The 25882-nt window shown below is 47.1% G+C and overlaps 1 protein-coding gene across 7 annotated transcripts in view; it reads right to left on the bottom strand.

Moving 5' to 3' along the window:
• Positions 1-25864, bottom strand: part of LOC309663800 (kynurenine--oxoglutarate transaminase 1) — a 34178-nt gene extending 8314 nt beyond the window's left edge. The window contains exons 1-4 of one of the 7 annotated variants that reach the window (XM_082468274.1): positions 23920-25457; positions 23294-23355; positions 4674-4887; positions 2175-2233 (exon numbers count right to left, since the gene is read on the bottom strand). In XM_082468274.1, coding sequence (XP_082324400.1) covers positions 2175-2233; positions 4674-4887; positions 23294-23355; positions 23920-23992 — 408 coding nt within the window. In that variant the 5' untranslated portion in view covers positions 23993-25457. The other 6 variants (XM_082468278.1, XM_082468280.1, XM_082468275.1 and 3 more) reach the window with 6 other exon arrangements.
• Positions 25865-25882: the final 18 nt, after the last annotated feature.

Raw genomic sequence — 25882 nt, 5'->3', positions numbered from 1 at the left:
GAGAGTGGGTACCAGCCCAACCCTCCTGGGGTTCTGTTTGCTTCCAGGGCAGGGTGAGCAAGGCATTGGGCTCCTTCTAGAAAACTGGATAATCAGCATCCACCCTGGTCCGGAGATCTGTTTGTGGTCATAACTGGTTCCATGCTGATCACATGTCTTAGCCCAGGGGCTTTCCAACTTTCCACCATGATCCATAGTAAGAAATCACTTTTACATCCCAAACTCTGTAGAGCACAAACATGGACTCAACTTTCTCCTTCCGGTGTGATCCACTGCAGTATTTCCCATCCTATCCTACTCGAGTCTTTAGAAATACTTGTTGAGCGCCCCAAAATGGATTTCATGACCCGTTCATGCGTCTCTCAGGACCACACTTTGAAATGCTTGCTCACATCATCTCTGATAGTCTATGAGGCATGTTGCTCCTTGGTCACAGTGGGGACGGAGAAGCTGGGGTTCGGGCGACTTGCCCAACGTCTCCCAGTTAGCACTGCCAGCCTTTGAGTCCATTATCTATCTGAAGCAACAGTTCTGCTCTTGACGATTACCCTGGACAGACTGGGGCCTGCCATCTGCTATCTCTGGCCCCTGACCACCTTTCTTCTGGCCCTGCCTAGTGGCTACCTGTTCAGGGAAACTGGAAGAGAGGTTGAGAGGCCTAAGAGGCTGGTATGTGGTTCCAGGTTGGTTGGGAGCAGAGGGGTCAGGCTGGGTGGAGCTGAATTTGCATAACAATAAATATCATTATGTCTAAAATTGGTCATTTTCTCTCCAGAGCGCCACAGTGTCTCTGAAGACACAGAGTTGCTGGAGCTCAGAGAGGCCAGTGACCTGCCCAGAGTCACACAGCCGCAAAGGCAGAGCTGAGATGCAAAATCAGGTGGTGGATGTTCCCTGGTGGCTGGGACAGGGGAGCCAGGCTCAAATACCCTACGGAGACCAGCTGTCCTGTAGGTTGGGCCTCTAGGGTCCTGATCCTCAGGCCACCACCCTGGGGTCAGCAGGAATCTGGGGCCTTTCATGGCCCTCATCCCTCCTGGCACTCCTCCCCTGTCCTGTGCATTCCTCCCAGGCCAGCTCCTGCTCTGCCCTGCCTTCACATGAGACTTAGCCTCTCCTGGCCTCAGTCCTTCCTTCTGTACAATGGGTGTGATGGGTTCAAGAGTCTGCTGGGTCTGTGAGTCAGGAAAGATTCTTCCTGTCTCTCCCAGCCAGTCATTTCCTCCTTCGGAGTTGGACTTTACCTTATCTGCAAAATGGGCCACAAGCCTGCCCACCTGCCTCACAGAGAGGACAGAGCGTGGCAGCCTGGGGAGCAGGACCCTGGAGGCCCAACCTAGAGGGCAGCCGGACCCTATAGGGCCTTTGGGCCCGGCTCCCCAATCCCAAACACCATGGAGCATCAGAGAAGATGGAGGTGGAAGATTTTTGCAAAACACAAAGTGTTGTACAGCAGGGGAGTTTGAAAGAAAAAATGGTTCTCTTTTTGGCAAAAACAACAGCCAATGATTGTTTTTTTTTAACGTATAGAGGTGGCTCAATGCCCTTGGCCAAAGGTAGAGCGGGCCAGGAGCGGGGGTTGGGGGGAAGCGGGAAGGTCATTAAATCTTTCTCACACATCTTCCATTGCACCCATCGAATCATGAGTGACAAGGGGCACATAGGCCTCTCATATTTAGAATAGGTCAATAAAGAAAAGATGTTAACCTCTGCAAGTGTTGGTGAGGAGCTGCCCGTGTCTTACCTTCTTATATTCCTTAGCTTAGCTTGTTCTGTACAAAGTGTGAAATGAAAGAATCCCTGGAAAGCCCTCAGCCTGGTGCCTGGGTAATGCCTGGGTAATGGCCATCGCTCACACAGTATGTCACCTCATCCTCCCAGGCCCTTCAAGGGAAACGGAATTACCTCCATTTCCCAGATGGGAAACTGAGGCTCAGAGCAGGCGAGTCACCGGCCCCAAATGCTGCAGCCAAGCACGGCGAGGCTGAGATCCGAACCTAAGCCGGCTGCTGGGGGTCTCACCTCTCAGGAGCTGCGGCTACAAATCTCCCCCCGTCCGAGTGCGCGGCCGTCCTGGGTACCATTGAGTTACTGCCAATCCAGGGACCGCCAGCCCTGCCCTGCCCTTGAGCCCAGGGGACCCCCACACCCCTCCCCAGCCCCACCCAGCTCACCATGGGTTGTGGTCGATCCCGTTCAGCCTTCGAGCCTGCAGCTGTTTGGTCATGACGAGCTGAAGACAGAGCAAACGGAGGGTCAGTGGTGGAGGCCCAGCAGGCTGGGCCTGCCCGGGAGGCAGCTTCTCTGGGGCCACAGCCTTGGTGCCCACTCCTCCAGGAGGGAGGCGGAGAGCAGGGCTCCCAGACAAGACAGCGGGGCGGGGTCTCCCGCCTCCCCACCCGGCTCCTCCCGCTCCACCAGCCTGGACTTGCCCACCTGCCAGCCCAGGGTCCACGTGTCCTGGGACACAGCCTGGATTCTATCAGGTTAAAGTTTGACCCAGGAGGGGCTGGGGCCGAGGAGGAGGAGCAGGAGGAAGGGGGAGAGCAGAGCAGGGGAAGGATCATGGCGACAGTGACTGCAGCAGCTTCTCGCTAAGCTCTTCCTTTGACTTCTCAGGACCACCTGGCTGGTCCCGTTTTACAGATGAGAAGATGGAGGAGGGGGAGCGGGGAGAGGGATGTGTTCAAGGTCATACAACAGATACACTCAGACTCAGGCCTGTTTGAGACGAGGCCACGTTCTGACTCAGGCAAATAGGACACTTGCTCGGTCCTGGGGGGCTCAGGGGACCTCCCTTCCCCTTCCCTATGTTCCTTCCAGGCCATCTTCCCCCTCACCCGCAGGTGTGCAGACACTGGCCAGGCCTGAGAACCACCAAACTCAGGTCCTAAGCCCGCCTTGGCTGGGTGACATTGCACAGGTGCTTTAGCTCCCCTGGCCTCAGTCTCTCCATCAGTATAATAGGGGCATAGGCTCCGTGGTTCCTCCCAGCCTCCTGGTCCTGTGGCTTGGAGTCTCAGACAGCCGGCAGGTGGTGGAGCCACAGCTGTATCTAACAGTGAGCTCCCGCTGTTCCTCAGGGTCTTAGTGCCCACAGCACGCCTATCAGAGGGACCAGGATGATCCCCATCTAAAGATGCGGACACTGAGGCTCAAAGAGGTTCAGGGACTTCCCCAAGGTTGGAGGAGGGGCTGGACAGGACCCTGGTCAGGGTGGTGGCAACAGCAGGGCTCCTAGCGTCTGGCCCCTGCTCTGGAGAAGGGCATGGGGACCGTCTGTATACGGGCCAGGCTTTTCCATCACCTGGGAGTGTTGCTGATGGGAATGATTTGCAGAGAGCCCAGCATGGGGCTGACACCTCGTAGGTGCTTTGCTAACATTGGCAGCCCTGTCCCTTCACTGAATCCCTGACATCTCTCACCAGGCCTGGCACTCAGAACATGTCAAAATAGTTAAAAATGAGAGCGTGATCCCTGTCAGGGAAAATCATGTTATCACCAAAATGTTAGTCAGCAGTGATTATCTTTGGTTGGTTAGTTAACAGATATTTTTCTTCTCTTCCTTATAATTTTCTTATTTTCCAAATTTTCTAAAATAAATGTTTCATTTTTATGATTAAAAAATGTGGGAGAAAATTACATTTTAGAGGAATGTTTGTAAATGTGATATACCAATATCAATAAAACAGGCGACAAAATACCATGTACAGGATGATTATATTTTAAAAAATATACCCTAATATATATTTGTATGTATATAATTTTTTCTATGACCATATGTGAATAGAAAAAAAATTTAGAAGGAAACATATCAAAATGTTAACAAAGGTTCTCTCTGAGTGGTGGAATTATAGGTGATTTAATTATAAGTGTACTTTTCTATGTTTCTAAGTTTCTTGTATGGAGAGCATACCATATTTGATTGATTCTGATATGTGTATTTTTTGCATATTGCGCTTTCAGATGTGTCTTAGAATCTATAGCACGAGTTTAACTGGCAATATCCCCACTTACTAGTCCATAAAATAACAGTGCATCTTAATATTGATGGCATTATAGGTTCAATAATATAAGGAATTACGTTTGAATCGGGTATGCATCATATTTAAAAAAATAAAGTGAAGATGAGTCGGGGCAGTGGCGGGGGGTGGGTAGAGGTTGGAGTGAGGGAGTTTGAGGAGGGCTGCGGTGGGCGAAGGAGTAGAGGGGTACAGGGGCACAGAGAGAGAGCAAAGGGGGTGGGTGGATGGAGTTGAATGAGTTTAGGAAGAAGATAAAAAAGGGGGGACTCCAGAAACTTGGGGTGCCCAATGGAGTGACCTTTGAGTATGTCACACACTACTTGGATAAGTGAGGAACAGTGCCTGTTCTTGAGCTTATGCATAATGTATTTATTCAGCCAACATTTATGAAGCACCTACTGTGTACCAAACACTGGGCTGGGCCCAGGGGGTGATGGGGAGGCAGCAGCTCCAAGGAGATCATTCAGATACATAGCTACAAGTTCTAGATTAGAAGCAAGGGCAAGGGAGAGGCCCACACCCAGGCTGCAGTCAGAGAAGGCCTCCTGAAAGAGGAGGCTCATGCAGAGCTTTGAAGCCAGAACCAAGCCAGATCCCAGGAGCCCTGGGGCATGCAAGCAGCAGAGCACGAGGGGCTAGAGCACTTACAGTCTGATGCAAACACCGGGCCAGCGAAGCTCCAGACTTCTTTCCCCGGAAGGGCCCCACCAGGTGCAAATAGATGGCCGCCGCATTCCTGAACATGCCTCCCAGAGCCATGGGGCACTGACGACGTCTCCTCCAAGGGCAGAGGAGAAGGGAGGAGAATGCCCTGGCCAGAAAATGGCTCTGAGCTCAGGACTTGGGTCCCCCACACACAGCTCTAATAACAACAACAACAATAAGTGCTAATATTTATTGAGTAGTCACTGTGTGCCAGGCATGGCAGCAAGTGCTTTGTTGCATGGCTATCCTTCAGTCCTTGAAACCCTGGGACCCCTTCCCCCCCAGCAACCAGAGTGACCCTTTCAAAATGTAAATCACCTCTAATTAAAAAGTGATCCAGGAACTTCCCTGGTGGCGCAGTGGTTAAGAATCCGTCCGCCAATGCAGGGGACACGGGTTTGAGCCCTGGTCCGGGAAGATCCCATGTGCCACAGAGCAGCTAAGCCTGTGCATCACAACTACTGAACCTGCAAACCATAACTACTGAGTCCGTGTGCCACAACTACTGAAGCTCATGCGCCTAGAGCCCATGCTCCTCAACAAGAGAAGCCACCGCAATGAAAGGCCCGCACACTGCCATGAAGAGTAGCCTCTGCTCGCTGCAAATAGAGAAAGCCTGCGTGCAGCAACGAAGACCCAACACAGCCAAAAAAAAAAAGATCCAGGGATTTCCCTGGTGGTCCAGTGGTTGAGACTCTGCGCTCCCAATACAGAGTGCAAGAGTTCGATCCCTGTTCGGGGAACTAAGATCCTGCATACCATGTGGCACAGCCAAAAAAAAAAAAAAAAAAAATCCAGTTGAAGATTATGGATGGCCCCTAACATTGCAGACAGAGTCAACCCTACACGTTCTGACTCTGGAAACACACATATCACTTGCAAATTATTGCTGTGCTAAAACCAAATCTAAAGCAGATCATGCTGCTGGATTACTAAAATACAAGGGACAAAAGAACATGTTAAATTACACCATGGAGATGCAATTAACAAATTCAGACTGATGGAAACTCTATAGAACAAATGACCCTGTTTCTTCAACAAATAAAATGCAAGAGGAAAAAAAAGCCTGGGACTTCCCTGGTGGCGCAGTGGTTAAGAATCCACCTGCCAGTGCAGGGGACACGGGTTTGATCCTTGGTCTGGGAAGATCCCATATGCGTGGAGCAATTAAGCCCGTGCAGCGCAACTACTGAGCCTGCACTCTAGAGCCTGCGAGCCACAACTATTGAGCCCGACTGCCACAACTACTGAAGCCCGTGTGCCTAGAGCCCGTGCTCTGCAACAAGAGAAGCCACCGCAAGGAGAAGCCCGCGCACTGCAACAAAGAGTAGCCCCTGCTCACCACAACTAGAGAAAGCCCCCACGCAGCAACAAAGACACAACGCAGCCAAAAAAAAAAAAGCCTGGAGCATTATAGATTAAAAGAGACTCAACAGACATAAATTAAAAAGTGAATGCCTTGAAAAAGAAGAAAAATGTTGAAGGACACACTGCACAATTTCAAAACTTACTAAAAAGCTAAAGGAACCAAAAAAGTGTGGTACTGGCATAAGGATAGACATATAAATTAAAGGAATAGAATTGAGAGTCCAGAAGTAAACTGCTATTTGGTCAACTGCTATTTGACAAGGGTGCCAAGAAAATTCAATGAGGAAAGAACAGTCTTTTCAACAAATGGTGCTGGAACAACTGGATATCCCCATGCAAAAGAATGAATTTGGACCTCTACCTCATACACAAATATTAACTCAAAGTGGATCATAGACCTAAATGTAAGAGTTAAAACTATAAAACTTCTTGAAGAAAACAGGAGTAAATCTTTGTGACTTTTCATTAGAAGATGGTTTCTTATATACAACACCAAGAGCACAAGCAACAAAAGAAAAAATAAATTGGACTTTATCAAAATTAAACACTTTTGTGTCTCAAAGGATACCGTTAAGAAAGTGAAAAGAAAACCCACAGTATGGGAGAAAATATTTGCAAATCATAAATCTGAATCTCTCCAAAGAGATATAAATGGCTAGTAAGCACATGAAAAGATGTTCAACATCATTAGTCATTAGGTAAATGCCACATTAAGATACCACTTCACATCCACTAGAATGGCTATAACAAATAAGACAGATAATTACAAGTGTTTCGAGGATGGTGAGAAATTGGAACCCTTGTATATTGTTTCTGGGAATGTAAAATGGTGCAGCTGCTGTGGAAAACAGTCTAGAAGTTCCTCAAAATGTTAAACATAGAGTTACCATATGATCCAGCAATTCCGCTCCTAGGTATACACCCAAGAGAAATGAAAAAAAATATGTCCACACAAAATCCTGTACATGAATATTCATAAGCAGCATTACTCCTAAGAGTCAAAAAAGTGGAAACAACCTAAATGTCCACCAACTGATGAACAAAATGTGGTAAATCCGTATGATTTAACAATATCATTTGACAATAAGAGAGAATGAAGCACTGAATCACGCTACAACATGGATGAACCTTGAAACATTATGCTAAGTAAAAGGAGCCCATTACCAAAGGCCACAAACTGTACGATTCCATTGATATGCAACAGGCAAATCTAGAGAGACAGAGAGTAGATTAGTGGTTGCCTTGGGCTGGGAGTGGTGTGGGGGGTGAGGGTGGGGAATGACTGCTAATGGGTACTAATGGGTACGGGTGTTTTTTTTTTTTTTAAGGTTTATTTATTTATTTTATTTATTTTTGGCTGCGTCAGGTCTTAGATGCGGTGTGCGGGTTTTCTCTTCTCTAGTTGTGGCGCGCAGGCTCCAGGGCACGTGGGCTCTAGTTGAGGCATGAGAGCTCGGTAGTTGTGGGGCGCAGGCTTAGTTGCCCCATGGCATGTGGGATCTTAGTTCCCTGACCAGGGGTCGAACCTGCGTCCCCTGCACTGGAAGGCGGATTCTTTACCACTGGACCACCAGGGAAGTCCCGGTATGGGTGTCTTTTTGCTGTGATGAAAATGTTCTAAAATTAGATTGTGATCATGGTTTCACAAGTGTGAATATACCAAAAACCACTGAATGGTACACTTTAAGGGTGAATGGTGCGTGTGCTATATTTCAATAAAGCTATTTTAAAAAATTGCCAAGGTTTAAAAAAAAAGGCAGTGCCCTGGTAGTGGCCACGGGGATGTGTCTCTGCACTGCCAGGAGCCTAAGTGACAGAGGGGACAGCTGTGGTCTGAAATCCATCCCCATCTTTAGCCCAGAGCCCATGCTTCCAAGGGCTGCTCCCAGCCAGTGCCCAAGGGCAGTGAGGCAGGCTGTTGCTGGGAGATGTGGCCCTCTCAAGGACTCCCACTGGCTTTCCTGGAACTTTCTGAGAATTGCACTGCATCTGAGACTTTTCCTTCCTTCCTTCCTCCCTCCCTCCCTCCTTTCCCTCCTTCCTTCTTTCCTTCTCCCTCTCCTCCAAGGGGGTCAGAATACAGCCCTAAAAAAGAAGTGGGTGTCTGGGCATGAGGGGGACTGTTCTAGATTAAAAGACTAAAGAGACACTACTCGGCCATAAAAAAGAATGAAATAGTGCCATTTGCAGCAACATGGATGTAACTAGAGATTATCATATTGCAATACAAGTGAAGTAAGCCAGAAAGAGAAAGACAAATACCATATGATGTCACTTATTTGTGGAATCTAAAATATGGCACAAATGAACCTACCTATGGAACAGAAACAGACTCACAAACATAGAAATCAGACTTGTGGTTGCCAAGGGGGGAGGGGATAGGGAGAGGGATGGGCTGGGAGTTTGGGATTGGTAGATGCAAACTACTACATTTAGAATGGATAAACAACAAGGTCCTACTGTATAGCACAGGCAACTGTATCCAATCTCCTGGGATAAACTATAATGGAAAGGAATATTAAAAAAGAATGTATAGGGACTTCCCTGGTTGTCCAGTAAGGGAAAATGCACACCAGGGAACCATGGAGTGTCTCAGTAAAAGGGTCTTAGAACTTATAATAGGACCTATATGGGAAAAGAATCTAAAAAAGAGTGGATACATATGTATATGTATAACTGAGTCACTTTGCTGCACAGCAGAAACTAACACAACATTGTAAGTCAACTGTATGCCAATAAAAATTTAAAACAAACAAACAATTCGCTCCTCAAAAAAAAAAAAAAGAACTAGTTTAGGATTTGGACTTTGGTGGGGTGATTTGGGTGAGGGTCCAAGGAAGCGGGACTTTGCTCTGGATTGGTGCTTTCAGAAGCAGGGATAATTTTATGGTTGGAGATCTCAATAATTTTATTTATAGGGAGGGCAGGCTAGAGTGAGACTAGTTATCATTGGTAAGGAAGCTGCAGTCCCTCGGATTAGCCAGGAGAGGGGTGTGCTTGGTATTGTGTGGCTTCAATAATATTCGGGTTTGTCTGTGTTTAGACATGATTACGGAGGGGTCTTGTTTTTGTCTTGATTCCTCAAGGTCACAGAGTGGCTTTGTCTGATGTCGATGTTCTGCGAAATTGTTCAAATGCAACACAAGACCAAATCTGTAGGTGCCAGACAACTCCTGGACTCCAGATTCTGCTTTTCTTTTTCTAAATCCTCATACTAAGAATAAAATCCAAAGTCTTTACCACGTACCATGAGGCCGTATTAGATCAGACGTGAGGCCTCCTGTGCCAGGGCATTTCCTGCCACTGTCCCTTTTGCTTGCTGTCCCCTAGCCACACTCACCATTCCTGTCTGTTAGTTGTTCTCCTCCTTATTCACTCTCCTTATCCTATAGCAGCGCCAGCAAATGTTTTCTGCATTGGGCCAGTGCAAATATTTTAGGCTTGGCAGGACAGAAAGTCTTTGTCGCAGCTTCTCAAGTCTGCTGCTGTAGTGGGAAAGCAGCCTTAGACAACACATACACAAACAGGCGGCAGCGGTTTGCCCTGTGGCCTCACTTCTCCGATGAATCTAAGGAGAGGTGTTGATATTTCACTTTGCTCAGCTTTTTACTCGTAAGGACAGAGTAACAACTTCTAAGCTCCTTATGTGCCGGACTGGAAACCAGAAGTCCAATATAACCTACCTGTTCACATCATTTCATAACTATCAGTACAACGCTCTAATTTTATTAGAGAGGGGAAATAAAAGGAGAGTAATTTATAAACCAATAATGGATATTTTAATATGTAAATGCTTAGGCTTGTCCACACTAGAAGATTCTAGGAAGTAGAGAGCTGTTGGCACCTGCTTATAGAAATAAGTCTGGCCTAAACTAGGCAACTCCCTAGCCTAGTCCCTTCTAAACCCCTCCCAACCTAGCCTCTTCCTCTAAGGTCTTTCAAAGCATCTCAGAGCCCTGAAAACTAGCCATCTGCCCAAAGGTGGGGCAATTCCTCCTCTGTTCCTCACTCCATCCTCAGCTTCTCCCAAGCATGTTCTCTGGCCAGGCCCTGGCGTAGCGCTGAGACTACAGTGTGGACCAGGCCTGGTGAGAGATGCCCACAAACACTGCCTCCTTCATTATCCAGCAACTATTTCCTGACAAGTGCAAAAATGTGTGTCATGGCTCGAATTGTGTCCTCCAAAAGGATATGCCCAAGTCCTAACCTCTGGTACCCGTGAATATGGCCTTATTTGGAAATAAGATATTTGAAGATGTAATCAATTTAAGACAAGGTCATACTGGATAAGAGTGGACCTTAATCCAATATAATTTGTGTCCTTATAAGAAGAGGAGAGGGGCTTCCCTGGTGGCGCAGTGGTTGAGAATCTGCCTGCCAATGCAGGGGACACGGGTTCGAGCCCTGGTCCGGGAGGATCCCACATGCCGCGGAGCAACTGGGCCTGTGAGCCACAATTACTGAGCCTGCGCGTCTGGAGCCTGTGCTCCGCAACAGGAGAGGCCGCGATAATGAGATGTCCGCGCACCGCGATGAAGAGTGGCCCCCACTTGCCGCAACTAGAGAAAGCCCTCGCACAGAAACGAAGACCCAACACAGCCATAAATAAATAAATAAATAAATAAATAATTAAAAAAAAAAAGAAGAAGAGGAGAAGAGACACAGACATACAGGGAGAAGGTCATGTGAAGATGAAGGCAGAGATTAGAGTAGAGCACCTACAAGCCAAGGAACACCAAGGATTGCTGGCAGCACCGAAGCTAAGAGAAAAGCGTGGGCCAGATTCTCCTCTGGAGCCTTCAGAGAAAGCATGGCCCCAATGACACCTTGATTTTGGACTTCTGGTCTCCAGAACTGTGAGAGAATAAATTTCTGTTGTTTAAACCGCCCAGTTTGCGGTACTTTACTGCGGACGACCAGGAAACATACAGTGGGACACTAGGGGGCGCTGGGGACACAGCCACCCGCATGCGGGAGCTAGGGAGGGCTCCTTGGAGGATGTGGCCTTCCACCTGAGTCCCAAAGGAGGGAAAAGGGTGCCAGGTGGTGCAAAGGCCCGTGGAACAGAACTGAGAGATTCCAGGAGCTGGGAAGTCAGTCTGGCCAGAGTTCACCCTCTAATTTCTCAGAATCGAGAGTACTCCCTGGAAACCGGAAGTACTCCCTGATCCCTGTGGATCCAGAACCAGAGCTTGGAGCAACAAAGGGCAGTGTGATTATTATCTGAGGAGGGACATTCCACCATGTGTCATGTCAGGGGGTGGTTGTCGGCGTGCTTCAGCTTCCCTCAGCCAGAGGACAAGAGGCCCACGGCCGGGTCTGAGCCCAGTGCTGGTCATAGCGGGCGCCTAGTGACCATTGTGTGTTCTAGGGGGACCAACCATCCTGCTTGCCTGGGATTGAGGGGTTTCTCGGGATGCAGAACTTTCAGTGCTAAAACCAGGACCATCCTGAGCAAACGGGGACGGGTGGTCCCCTTAGATCGGCCAAATGTAGGGTTGGCTGCTCCCGTCCTGTGCATGATGTCCTGCTGACTCCTCCAGATGGACTTAATCCTATGGGACCCCCCTTGACCATCTCCTGACCAGTTGGTTCAAAATCTGCGGGTGCCTGGTAGGCTGATCCTCTCTCTGACACGGTCGCCCACATCACTCCATGTCTATCATTTCTGTCCTTTCTCCTAAGGTGGCTACACCTCCTCTGCCCCAAATCATGCTTTCATCATCTCACCGGATTACAGCAGTAGGAATAATATTAACACAACCAGCTCTAATTTGCTCACTTGGCACCAGGCACTGCAATAAAGACTATACTTATGTCACTGGACCCTTTCAACAGTCCTGGAAAGCAGGTGCTATCCTCACCTCCATTAATAGGCAAGGAAATTCGTAATAATGAAAAAATAATAACAAACACTCAAATGGAGCTCCTGAAGGTCTGCATCCCTGGATACCCAGCAAATGGTAGAAACTCACATGGGAAAAGATCCCAGCTTGTGGCCCTTTCCTCTCCTCTGCCCCAATCTCAGCCCTTCACCCTCACTGCCAGCTCTCGGGAAAGGTGGTACCTTGGGGCTGGAGGTGGCCTGGGACACCTGGCTCCATGGAGGGCGAGGAGAGCCTGTGCTGGATGAGGACACACTTTACCAGTCTCGCTGCCTCGGGGCTGGGGCTGGAAAGCAGGATGGGGCTTTCACTGCAGAGCACTGCCAGGGCAGGGGGTGGTGTGTGTGTCCGGGTGAGTCTGTGGGCACGGGAGTGAGCATTACACTGCACCCTCTGTGGGGCAGATTTGTCCTGCCAAACCTTTGGTGCTCCCCTGGGATCAGGCACCAAGCAGACCCCTGAGGAGAGGATTAGAACACAGGCTTTGGGGTCACGCAGACCTTGGCTGTGTGACCCAGGGCAAATCACTTTGCCTCTCTGAATGTCAGTTTCCCTGTCTATAAAATAAATAAAAATAAGATAATTCATGGAGGGACTTCCCTGGTGGTCCAGCAGTTACGACTCCGTGCTCCCAATGCAGGGGACCCAGGTTCAATCCCTGGTTAGGGAACTAGATCCCGCATGCCGCAACTAAAGATCCCACATGCCACAACTAAAAGATCCTGCACGCCACAACGAAATCCCATGTGCCGCAACGAAGATCTGGCGCAGCCAAGTAAGTAAAAATAAAATAAATAAATATTACAAAAAAGAGATAATTCGTGGAAAGCACTTCACTTAGTGCCTGGCACATAAAAGGTGACCATAAATGACAGATGTTTTTCTATGTTTGTTTTGGCCACACCACACAGCATGTGGGATCCTAGTTTCCCAACGAGGGATCAAACCTGTGCCCCCTGAAGTGGAAGTGTGGATTCTTAACCTGGTTACTGGACCACCAGGGAAGCCCCAGTGACAGATATTAATAATAGAGTGGGCACTTTTTGGAGCTAGATGTGTGTGAATTCACACATGCTCACTGGTGGGGCTGACTTCTCCGTCAGACCTCCTCAGGAGGCTTAGTGCTAAGGGCCTGCGATAGTTTCAGGAGCCTATGAAAATGTTTTCATTTTAATTTATTTTAAAATAAGAAAAAAAGAGAATATAATAACAATGAATGTATAATAATGAATCCAGCCGGGATGATATCTGTTCTTTACACCAACATAGCTGTAAAATATAATTTTTTTTTGGGTAAAATATAATTTTTATTATTTTTTTTAATGGAGAAAGGGGCCCATGAAGTAAAAGTGAATAGGGTCCCTGAAAGTTTTAATGTGACTTTGAACATGGGTATATCCGTGTGTGGTTGTGAAGTCATGTGCAAATAAGAGTGTTTGAGGGAAGCGGGGGTGGGATGAATTGGGAGATTGGGACTGACATATATACACTACTATGTATAAAATAGATAACTAATGAGAACCTACCGTATAGCACAGGGAACTCTACTCAATGCTCTGTGGTGACCTAAATGCGAAGGAAATCTAAAAAAAGGGGAGGGCTTCCCTGGTGGCACCGTGGTTAACAATCCGCCTGCCAATGCAGGGGACACGGGTTCGAGCCCTGGTCTGGGAAGATCCCACATGCCACGGAGCAACTAAGCCCGTGCACCACAACTACTGAGCCTGCACTCTAGAACCTGTGAGCCACAACTACTGAGCCCCCGTGCTGCAACTAATGAAGCCCACGCGTCTAGAGCCCGTGCTCTGCAACAAGAGAAGCCACCACAATGAGAAGCCCGCTCACCTTAACGAAGAGTAGCCCCCGCACCGCAGGTACAGAAAGCCCTCGCGGAGCAACAAAGACCCAACACAGCCAAAAAATAATAATAATGATAAAATAAAATAAATTTTAAAAAATAAATAAATAAAAATAAAAAAGAGGGTATATATGTATACGTATAACTGATTCACTTTGCTGTACAGCAGAAACTAATACAACATTGTAAAGCAACTATGCTCCAATAAAAATCAATTAAAAAAAAAAAGAGTGTTTGCCCTTGAGCACTTGCACACGTCTCTGTCTGTGCTTGTGAGCATGTGGGCGTCGTGGGGACAGTTTCCAGGAACTTGAAGGGGAGGGAGAAGCCACTGCGGGTCTGAGCCCAGGGCAGGAAGGGCACAGGTGGCCACGTGGGCTGCCCTCACCAGCAACACTGCCTGAGGTCAAGGCAGGAGGGGAAGTGGGTGCTTGTTGTTCCTGAAGTCGCCAGCAGGGGGCATGAAAAGCCAGCCCGGTCTAGACTTCTGGCTAGCTGGCCCTGGGGCTCCACACATTAGGACACAGGACAACTTTCGTGCCTCAAGAGGGGGCTGTGGCCTCACTTCATAGAGGAGGTCCACCATGGGGAGCTTGCTGGTCCAGGCCCACCTCGAGGCAGGACTGCTGGCCTCCCAGTCCAGAGTTCTCCCACTGACTGGGCTGACCTAGAGACCTCCACAGGGACTCATTCATAAGCACCTGGGGGCTCTCACCGGGGACCCATTCAACTCATTCAAGGGCAGCCTTTCCCAGGCCACACCCATCTCCAACTCCCCATGTGCCTCATCCCTCATCTTCCAGGAAGCAGGTCTTCCCTGGACAACTCCTCTGTAGCCCTGAAGTCTATGCTAAGCGTAAGGACAATGGCCTTTTATTTACTGCACACTTTCTCTGTGCCAGGCTGCCTGCCGAGCACCTCACAGGGTCCATCACTTATTTATTTATTTTTGAATTTTTGGATTTTATTTTATTTATTTTTTTATACAGCAGTTCTTATTAGTCATCTATTTTATACACATTAGTGTATACATGTCAATCCCAATTGCCCAATTCATCACACCACCACCTCCACCCCCACCGCTTTCCCCCCTTGGTGTCCATACATTTGTTCTCTACATCTGTGTCTCGATTTCTGCCCTGCAAACCAGCTCATCTGTACCATTTTTCTAGGTTCCACATATATGCGTTAATATACGATATTTGTTTTTCTCTTTCTGACTTACTTCACTCTGTATGACAGTCTCTAGATCCATCCACGTCTCTACAAATAACCCAATTTCGTTCCTTTTTATGGCTGAGTAATATTCCATTGTATATATGTACCACATCTTCTTTATCCATTCGTCTGTCGATGGGCATTTAGGTTGCTTCCATGACCTGGCTATTGTAAATAGTGCTGCAATGAACACTGGGGTGCATGTGTCTTTTTGAATTATGGTTTCCTCTGGGTATATGCCCAGTAGTGGGATTGCTGGATCATATGGTAATTCTATTTTTAGTTTTTTAAGGAACCTCCATACTGTTCTCCATAGTGGCTGTATCAATTTACATTCCCACCAACAGTGCAAGAGGGTTCCCTTTTCTCCACACAGGGCCCATCACTTTTAATCCCACCAGAAGGGTTCCATCAAGAGGCTAAGTCACACACCCAAGGCCACAGCTAGCATGTAGCAGAGCCAGAATTTGAACTCAGGACACTGACTTCAAAGCCTGTATTCACTGCCACTGTGGAGCAAGGGGAGGCTCTGAGCAGTGACACGATGGCCCCTTGGGCCACTGACTCTTACTTCCAGAAAGAGCCAGAGAAGCACAGACTGATAGATGTTCAAGGGGAAATGAGAGAATTTGGTCGAGTCACTCACATTTTACGGATGGGGATACTGATGACCAGGGAGGGGAACTCACCAGCCCAGATTCCAGTAGGACCATGTCACCTGAGTCACAATCCTGGCATTTTTCTCATCCTAGCAGGCTGCCTAGGACATTATGCACATGGCCCAGAGGAAGCTGCTCAATAAACTTTTGTTGAATGAGAGAATTAATGTCCACTCTCCAACCAGACTGTGAGCTCCATTAGAACAAGGACTCTCCTCAGTTCATCTTTTTACTGTCAACATCTGGTTCAGGGACTTAGGTGCACACCTTTTTATCGCTTAAGCAAATATTTATCGAACTTCTGTTATGTGCTATGCCCTAGGCTAGCCGCCAGGCACACAAGGGTAAATAGGATACCTTCCTTTCCTTCAAGGTGTGCACACAGAATGAAGGAGACAAACAAGTAACCAGACCATTCTAATATAGTGTGAGCCTTAATATGCAAAGGATTCTTATAAATCAGTAACAAAAGCCCAACATCTCAATAGAAAAAAAAAAAGTGTGCAAAAGATATAAATTCACACAAAAAAGAAAATAGCCAATAAACTTGAAAAGATGCTGAACCTTGTCATAATTAACAAAATGCAAACTAAAATGAAACACTATTTTCTGCCTCTCAGGAAGAGAATAAGAAGATTGAGATCCACCAAGTCAACACTATGGTGCACTAAAAGTCATTGGTATAACTTTTGGAGGGCAACTTAATAATAGTGACTTATATTACTCTTTGACTTAACACTTCATCTTCTAGAAGTTTCTTACAGGAATATTCATACATATACATAAAGAGGTGTCCACCTGGATGATTAGTGCAGCATTGTGTGTGAGAGAGAAAAACCTGGAGACAATCTGATGTCCATCAGTTGCAGGCTGGTTCAATTTGTTATGATTTATCCATACAATGGAATATTGTGCAGTCACCAAAAGGAATGAGATCACCCCTAGCATTCTGACATAAAAAGATATTCAGGTTACATGAAAAATGCGTGTTGATTTCAAAACTTACTACAAAGCTACAGTAATCAAAACAGTGCCAGGCACTGGCATAAGGATAGAAATACAGACCAATGGAACAGAATTGAGAGCCCAGAAATAAACCCAAACATCTATGGCCAATTGATTTTTGACAAGGATGCCAAGACCATTCAATGGGGGAAAAATAATCTCTTCAACAAATGGTGGTAGGTGGACTTCCCTGGCAGTCCAGTGGTTAAGACTTCGCCTTCCAATACAGGAGGTGTGGGTTCGATCCCTGGTTGGGGAGCTAAGATCCCACATGTCTCGCGGCCAAAAAACCAAACAGAAGCAAATTGTAACAAATTCAATAAAGAATTTAAAAATGGTCCACATCAAAAAAAAAAAATCTTTAAAAGCAAAACAAAACAAATGGTGCTAGGACAACTGGATAGCCCCTCGCAAAAGAATAAAGTTGGACCTCTATCTCACTCCATCTACAAAAATTAACTCAAAATGAAACGACCTTGATCACATTCTTGATAGTGTCCTTTGATGCACAAAAGTTTTACATTTTTATGAAGTCCAAACATAGAATTACCTTATGACCCAGCAATTCCACTCCTAGGTATATACTGGAAAAAAATAAAAACATATGTCCACACAGAAACTTGTACATGAATGTTAATACCAGCATTATTCATAAAAGTCAAAACGTGGAAACAACCCAAATGTCCTTCAACAGAAGAATGGGTAAATTAGGGTATATTCATACAATGGAATATTATTTAACCATAAAAAGGAACAACAGACATATTGATACATGGTACAATACAACTTGGATGAACCTCGAAAACATTATCCTAAGAAGTCAAGCACAAAATGTCACCTATTGTATGATTACTTTTACAGGATATATCCAGAATAGGCAAATCCATAGAGTCAGAAAGCAGATTAGTAGTTACCAGGGCCTGGGAGGGGGAAATGTGGAGTGATTATTCAATGGGTGTTTTTCTGAGATAATGAAAACATTTTGAATCTAGAGGGAAGGGGTGGTTGCACAACACTGTGAATACACTAAATGCCACTGACCTGAACACTTTAAATGGTTAATTGTATGTTATGTGCATTTTACCTCAATTTTAAAAACGTATGGTAGGGCTTCCCTGGTGGCGCAGTGGTTGAGAATCTGCCTGCCAATGCAGGCGACACGGGTTCGAGCCCTGGTCTGGGAAGATCCCACATGCCGCGGAGCAACTAGGCCCGTGAGCCACAACTACTGAGCCTGCACGTCTGGAGCTCCGCAACACGAGAGGCCGCGACAGTGAGAGGCCCGCGCACCGCAATTAAGAGTGGCCCCTGCTCGCCGCAACTAGAGAAAGCCCTTGCACAGAAACGAAGACCCAACACAGCCAAAAATAAATAAATAAAATAAATAAATTAAAAAAAAAAAAAAAAACGTATGGTAGGCAAAAAATAGGCAGGTTGAAGACAATATACTCCATTTGCATTTTAAAATTATACAGATAGATACATATGTGGTGGTGCATGCATACACATACACAGTCCTCACTTCCCACTGTACTGTGGGACTGTAAAAATGACCATGCAAGCTGAAATCATGCAAAGAGAACTTAATAATTAATGGGAAAAATTATGATTGTTCTGTGACCTTTCAAAGTTGTTGTTGAAGCATTAAAAACTCTTGATGGTCTGTTACACATGTAGAGACAAATGAAAGAGTAGTAAAACTAATAATAAATTTAATACTTATTAAATTACTAGTGTAATTTAAATTAAAAACATTGGAATTCAAGAGTTTTCTTTCTTTATCAAAATGTATCAAGGACGATCCAGCAATCCCACTTCTGGGTATACATCCAAAGGAAGCGAAAACCCTATCTCAAAAGATATCTATACTCCCATGTTCATTGCAGCATTATTCATGAGAGTTAACATTTGGAAACAACCTAAGGGTCCGTTGATGGATGGATGGATAAAGAAAGTGTGGGGGGCTTCCCTGGTGGCGCAGTGGTTGAGAGTCTGCCTGCCAATGCAGGGGACACGGGTTCGAGCCCTGGTCTGGGAAGATCCCACATGCCGCGGAGCAACTAGGCCTGTGAGCCACAACTACTGAGCCTGCGCGTCTGGAGCCTGTGCTCCGCAACAAGAGAGGCCGCGATAGTGAGAGGCCCGGGCACCGCGATGAAGAGTGGCCCCCGCTTGCCACAACTAGAGAAAGCCCTCGCACAGAAACAAAGACCCAACACAGCCAAAAATAAATAAATAAATAAATAAATTTAAAAAAATTTAAAAAAAAAGAAGAAAGTGTGGTATTTATGTATATACAATGGAGTATTATTCAGTCTTTAAAAAGAAGGAAATCCTGCCATTTGTGATGACATGGATGAAACTGGAATACATTATGCTAAATGAAATAAGCCAGAAAGAAAAAAGACAAATACTGCATGGTATCACTCATATGTGGAATCTGGAAAGAAAGAAAAAAGTCGATCTCAAAGAAACAGAGTGTAGAATAATGGTTGCCAGGTGCTTGGGGATGGGGGAAAATAGGGAGGGGTTGATAAAAGGGTACGAACTTTCAGTTATAAGATGAATGAGTCTGAGGATCTAACGTATAGCCTGGTGACTATAGTAGATAATACTGTATTGTATAATTGAAATTTGCTGAGAGAGTAGATCTTCTCCCTAAAAAAAGGATAACTATGTGAGGTAATGGATGTGTCAATTAACTTGATTGTGGGAATCATTTCACAATGTATACATATATCAAATCATCACATTGTACACTTTAAATATATTACAGTTTTATCTGTCAATTATGTCTCAATAAATCTGGGGAAAATTATCAAGAGTAGTTTGACAGTGCTTGCCTTCTTCCTGTAGCGTAGCTTGAGATACAGAACGAGCATCTTTTCTATGCATTGGTGAGTCATGATACTCCTTTCTAAGTTTAGATCAACTTAAAACATTTTATCCTTTGTACTTACAATGTTATGAAATATATCTGGCAGTTCCTTTAACGTGATGTTTTTGCTGGCGTTACTTCCTCGGGACAACTTCATCCTTTTTGTCAGAACCACTCCCATTCATATGTCGATAGGTGTACCTTCACTAAGTTTCCCTGGCTGCATACCTAGAGTTTCTGGAATAGCAAATAGCTGTGGTGTCAACATTCCCAGAGCCAGCTATTTTTTAAATCACTCCATTTATCTTCAGTTCAAATTGCTCTTTCAGTGTTATCACTCTGCATTTCTGTGCTGCACTTTCATGTGTGTTGGCCAATTCCCTTTTTTGCTGATACAGTTCTGTAAAATGTCACATGGGTTTATCACAGGGAGATGGGAGGCAACACAAGGACATGCTTTGCTGTCTGTGTAGGAACCGAATAACACGCATGGTGACCAATCAACGACAGGCTTTGAAAGAAGTGATGTAATTGGTCACTGGCCATTATGCATCTATCATTTCCACAGCGATTTGTGGATGGAAGAGCTAGCAGCAAAGTCCATACTTAATGCAATTACTCATAGTTAACATAACATGGCAACTGAAGTTTGAACCATGTTATTGAGGGACTGGTGTTATTTAACTAAACCGTGGTATCTGAAAATCATACAAAGCAAGTACTGCCTAATTATATACGGTATATGTTTGTGCATGAATTATTAACAGTGGCTCTCCCTGGGATTGGCTTGGGGGTGTCTTATAAACTTCCATGCAGTTTTTTTGTTTTTTTTTTAATGAGGCTGTGAAGTTCTGGAATCAGACTGTGGACTGAAGTCATTTACTAGCTGTGTGACTTCTGGAAAATTACTAACCCTTTCTGAGAATCATTTTTGAAGTGAGAATAATGATAGTTCCTGCCCCATGAGTTGCAGTGAGAAGTCAATGAGATAACACATGAAAACTGCTTAGCCTGGTGCTGGGCAAGGAGTCAGTGTTCCACAAATGTCATCATTGTTATTGTTATTACTAAAATTTAGTCTGAGAAGTGCTGCAATGCAGGCACCTCTCGGGAGGCCAACCCTGCCTGGAGAAGGGAGCAGAGATGCACCAGGTGACCTTTAGGACACCTTCCTGTGCAGCCTCCCAGGCATCTAAGGTCACAGGTTTCCTTGCTGCCAGGTGAGGGGCTGGCGCCCAGCGGTCAGTGCCCTGCCTAACACACGCCTCCATCAATCCGGGCAGCTATTGGCCACCTTCTCAGCCAGAAGGCACCACGACTAGTGAACAGCAGGTGGGTGACCCCTCGGGACACGCCTCAGCGACCAGTACTCTGGCGGCTGATGTAAGCTACACCTCCCGCTGGGTACAGCCTGCATTGAGACGGGATAAAGTCCAAAGCCTCCCTAGTCTGGCCTTTGGAGCTGGCCTAAATCCAGACTCTGCAGCTTCCATGTTCTCTCCTCTTCCAGATGTACGAATCCTTTGCTCTTGAATAGACGTTGCCCATCTTTGCTCAAGCTGTGCCCTGCCTGACATGCCCTTTGATCCCCCTGGCAGGGCTGAGCCCCAGCTCCGCCTCCTCTCTGAAGCCTTCTGGGTCGGCCTGGGCCTTCCTCTGAACTCAGAGCACCTACTATGCACCTGCCCCCCTGTGCTAAACTCTCATCTTCACAGCAGCCTATAGGAAGGCACCATTGTCCCTATTTTGCTCAAGAGGAGAATGAACAAAGCTTACTCAGCTGAGAGAGCCTGAGCCGGGGTTCAAACCCTGGTTCGTCTATTTCCAAAGTCTAAACTCTTCCCCCCCAAATCCTTCTTTCAGGAGGTGGGTGCTGCTGCCTCTATCAGCTCAGGAGCCCATCAATCCCTGGGGACGGGAGCCACGCCTACAGGAGCCCATCAGTCCCTGGGGACAGGAGCCACGCCTACAGGAGCCCATCAGTCCCTGGGGACAGGAGCCACGCCTTTTCCAGCTTCCACCCTTCATGGCAGCTTGCAAGGACAGGCAAGGTGATTTTGGCTTTGCAGCCTAGCCCCACATCACCTAAGCCAATTCTGTGCAGTGAGGATATTTGGTTTTATTTATTTATTTATTTATTAAAAAAAATTTTTTTTCAATTTTTTGGCCGTGCACGCAGCATGTAGGATCTTAGTTCCCTGACCAGGGATTGAATCCGGGCCCCGTGCAGTGGAAGGGCAGAGTCTTAACCACTGGACGGCCAGGGAAGTCCCAAGGATATTTGGTTTTAGTGTTTCTCAATAGCGGCACACTTGGTATTTGGGCTGAGTCAGTTCTTTACCGGGCAGATTTACACAGTGCCTAGAAGGATGTTTAGCACAACTGGCCTCAAAATGTCAGAAGTCCCCTCCCCCTCCAGTTACTGAGAAAACACAAACCATGGCACGTCTGGAGAAGAGGCCTGGGAGGGGGTACCATGCCCAGGCAAGACCAGTCTGTTACATGAAAAACCACAGAAGATGAAAGCTTGGAGTTGGAACTTGGACTTGGATAAAATGGTCCCAGCTCCACTCCACTAGCTACAGGATCTTAGTCGTGCCATACCAGGGTCAGCTTCCTCATCTGTACAGTGGGGACGATAATAATGCAATCACCCCCAGAAAGCATGTAGCACAGGTTCTGGCCTACTTAACCTGTCAATGACAATAAGCTAGTAACATTTAAACCTATAAGACTTTCCATAAGGGCTTCCCTGGTGGTGCAGTGGTTAAGAATCTGCCTGCCAATGCAGGGGACACGGGTTTGAGCCCTGTTCAGGGAAGATCCCACATGCCACGGAGCACCTAAGCTTGTGTGCCATAACTACTGAGCCTGCGCTCTAGTGGCCGAAAGCCACAACTACTGAGTCCACGTGCCACAACTACTGAGCCTGCGTGCCACAACTACTGAAGCCCACGCGCCTAGAGCCCATGCTCCACAACAAAAGAAGCCATGGCAATGAGAAGCCTGCGCACCGCAAGGAAGAGTAGCTCCCGCTCGCCGCAACTAGAGAAAGCCCGCGCGCAGCAATGGAGACCCAATACAGCCAAAAATAAATAAATTAAATAAATAAATTTATTTTTTAAAAAAAGGAATGCAAGAAACAAAAGAAGCAAAACTAAAAAAAAAAAAAAGACTTTCCATAAAAATTAGTTAACCAAAGAGGACGACAAAATCTCTTGCAGATAACGAATCCTGATTTTTCTGTTTGTTTGTTTTGGATCTAAAAACACAGAGTCCCTCCCTACAAGACAAGTGTTTGGTGAAAACTTGTCAAGTCAATGGTTCTGCCCCAAGGGAGGTGACAGCCTATCTGGGGAGCCCTAACAAGTACACTGACTTAGACACAGTTCCCCTTGGCTTTGGAATTGGCAAAAGAGAGAGAAATGGCTTCTGGAGCCCAGATTGCAGGTTCTGGGCCAGAGGGGTTGGGCGGGTGGGGATCCTAAGTTAGATACACAGTAGGAAGGCCACTCCTTTTCCCTCCTGGCACAGGATCCAGATCCAGAATCGGAATCTTACTCTTTAGGGCAGTTTTACACATGCAAGACAAAACAATATATGTATATATATTTAGTGCCTGGCAGGAAGATTAGAGAGAGTCATATCAGTTTTACAGATGGAAAAACTCTCAGAGTGGGGAAATGACTTACCCAAAGTGAAAGTCTTAGAAAAGCACAGAAGGACCCCAGCTGTGAATCCAAAGCTTGTATCACTGTCCAAGAATGAGGAAATGAGATGAGGGTTTGGGAAATATTTCAGGGAGCTGGCAGTGCCATCTGAGAGTGGGATGTGGCCCCAGGTCTGTTAGGGCAGGAGCGACGGTGATTCCTCGCTTGCTGCAGCTGGAGTGACTTTGGCCTGCTGGCTACAGAAGCAGGGGGTGGGGTGGGCATGCCCAGCTAGATGTCCCAGCACACAGGTAACCTGATAACCCCAGTGGGCACAGATGGCCAGGGAGACAGGAGGGACATTCCTGTGTTGACACACCTTTGTTCACATGGGCAGAGTTTCTACGTCAGTCAGCAAGTGGGCTGCCACTCTGGGGGCCGAATGAATGGGGGGAGGGGGCATCAGTGTGAAGGACTTCCTCACTGCTAACTCTCCTGTGTTCCTTTGTTGCCTCCATCTGGATTATGAAATCAGGGAGTCCTACCCTTTGGGGATGCAGAAGGTTAAGTGTGGCCTGGAGGGTGGGAAGCCACAGATGTTGCCATGAGGAGACATTCTCTAGGAGGAAAGAGCAATTCAGGCAGAAGCCAGACTGATCATTTCTAACCTGCATAGTCTCTGATCATGTCCGTTATCTTCAGGCATGAGGGCGTCTCTGCTCCAGTCTCCAGCTTCATCATTTCTCCTCCCAGATATCTTATGCATCTTTCAGTCACAGATTAAAAGTTGCCTCCTCTGAGAAGCCCTCTGTGACTCCACCCGGGCTGGACTAGGGGCTGGACTAGGTGCTACCTCCTCTGTGCTCCCAAGGCCTGAGCTCCTGCTCACCCACCACAGTGCTCATCACAGGTGCTAACTGCTGGGTTGTCTGTTGCCCTGACCAGACTCCAAGGACAGGAACTGTGTGTCTGTCCTGTTTTCCATCAGCTCCTCAGCCTCTGGCAGCTCAACTAGCCCATCTGAGGCGTCTCAAAGAATTAGTGCTGATGATCCCAGGAGGCTGAGGGAGAGACCAAGGAGCTCAACAACCTCTCCAGAAGTGGGGGAGTGAGGACTTGTGGGGACCCCCTTTGGGCAACTTTTTTTAAATTGAAGTACAGTTGATTTACGATGTTGTGATGGGCAACTTTCTTAACTTCTCTGTACTTCACCTACAGACCTGTAAAATGGAGCTAGTCTGCATGTAAAGCACAAAGTAGGACACAAGGGAGCACTCAGTGTCAGTGACTGTAGTTAGTTCTACAGGAGGGGACATGGAGGCTCAGGGAAGTACATGCCAGGTCCAGAGTCTCAAGGCTGGAAAGGGTTCTGGCCTCCAATGTGTGCCTCTCTTCATTTTGCACTGCTGGTTGTCTCCTGTCTGTTCCACTTGCTCAGTCAATAAACAGCCAATAAATAGCTGCTGGATGCCTGCTGGGTGCCAGGTCCCAAGCGGAGTGTTGCATGGTTGATAACAAAAAAGCTTCTCAGGAGGGAGTGGGACGAGCAAGAATGGTGGGCATTAGCATAACATCCTCCCTGGCTCAAATTGCAGCTTTTCCACTGCCTGGCTATGAGATATTACTAAGGTCCCTAATCTCTGAGACTGTTTCCTCCTCTAATAATGGGGAAGTACAAGACCTCCTAGCAGGAGAGCTGAAACCAGGCACTGGTCAGCTAGATAAATGGGAGCCAGTTATTATCTGCAGCATCCCACTTTATTTTTAACCAACCTGTGTGCTTGGTAGTAAATTCTTCCCCCTTGTCCGGGCACCCACGACTCTGGTTCTCCTATCGGAGGCCACCACAGTTAACAACTCGCGCATCTCACCAGCCGGCTGGTGCACACACCGGCAGACACCCATGCCCCCACACACGTTCTTTCACACAAACGGTAGCACCGATCAGCTGTGTTCTTATCGCCCCTTCCCTTTTCCATCTACGGTATCTTGGAAGTGGTCCCATATTAGTGCATACTGAACATTTCTCTTTTTAGCGGCTGCATAGTATTCCATCGTATGGATTCTCTTTTGGCGTGCTTGCCGTTACTATTATCAATCTGGGAACTCCGAGGACTCGGGATCCCTAGAGCTGTCGAGCTGGAGTCCGGCACCCGGTTCCAGCCCCGGCTCTGCTCAGAATTCGCCCAGTCGCCTTGGGCTCCCTCTTCCCCACCGGTACCGTAAGATTGCGGGGGTGGGGGTGGGGCGGGGGATGGGGGTGCAGAGAGGACCAGCCTGGCGGGTCCCACTGTCCGAGTGCGGGTCGGCGAGTAGCGCCCGCAACAGCTCCCGGCTGGGTCAACCTTTCAGCGTAGCCACTCCGCTATATCAGAAGCACCAAACGCAGCGAGTAGTCTCGACCTCGAAACCGGTTTCCAGGCCCTCCCGCCTCGGCACCTGACCTCGGGGCAGCAACGCTCAGGCACCAGCTACTCACCCCTGCCTCGGCCGCTTCACTCTTCGTCCCCAGGCGCCGAAGGTTACAGCCGTCCCTGTCCCTTTAAGGGGGACGAGCGCGGGCTCCGCTATTTCCGCCCCAAAGCAACATGGCGCCAGCAGGGAGAGGGTGCAGGCTTGAAGAGAGCTCCC

This window comes from Balaenoptera physalus (genome assembly GCF_965194825.1).
Source record: "Balaenoptera physalus genome assembly, chromosome: 7".
Classification (NCBI taxonomy): domain Eukaryota; kingdom Metazoa; phylum Chordata; class Mammalia; order Artiodactyla; family Balaenopteridae; genus Balaenoptera; species Balaenoptera physalus.
The sequence above is the reverse complement of the archived record's forward strand: the minus strand, read 5'-3'. Positions and strand labels throughout refer to the sequence as shown.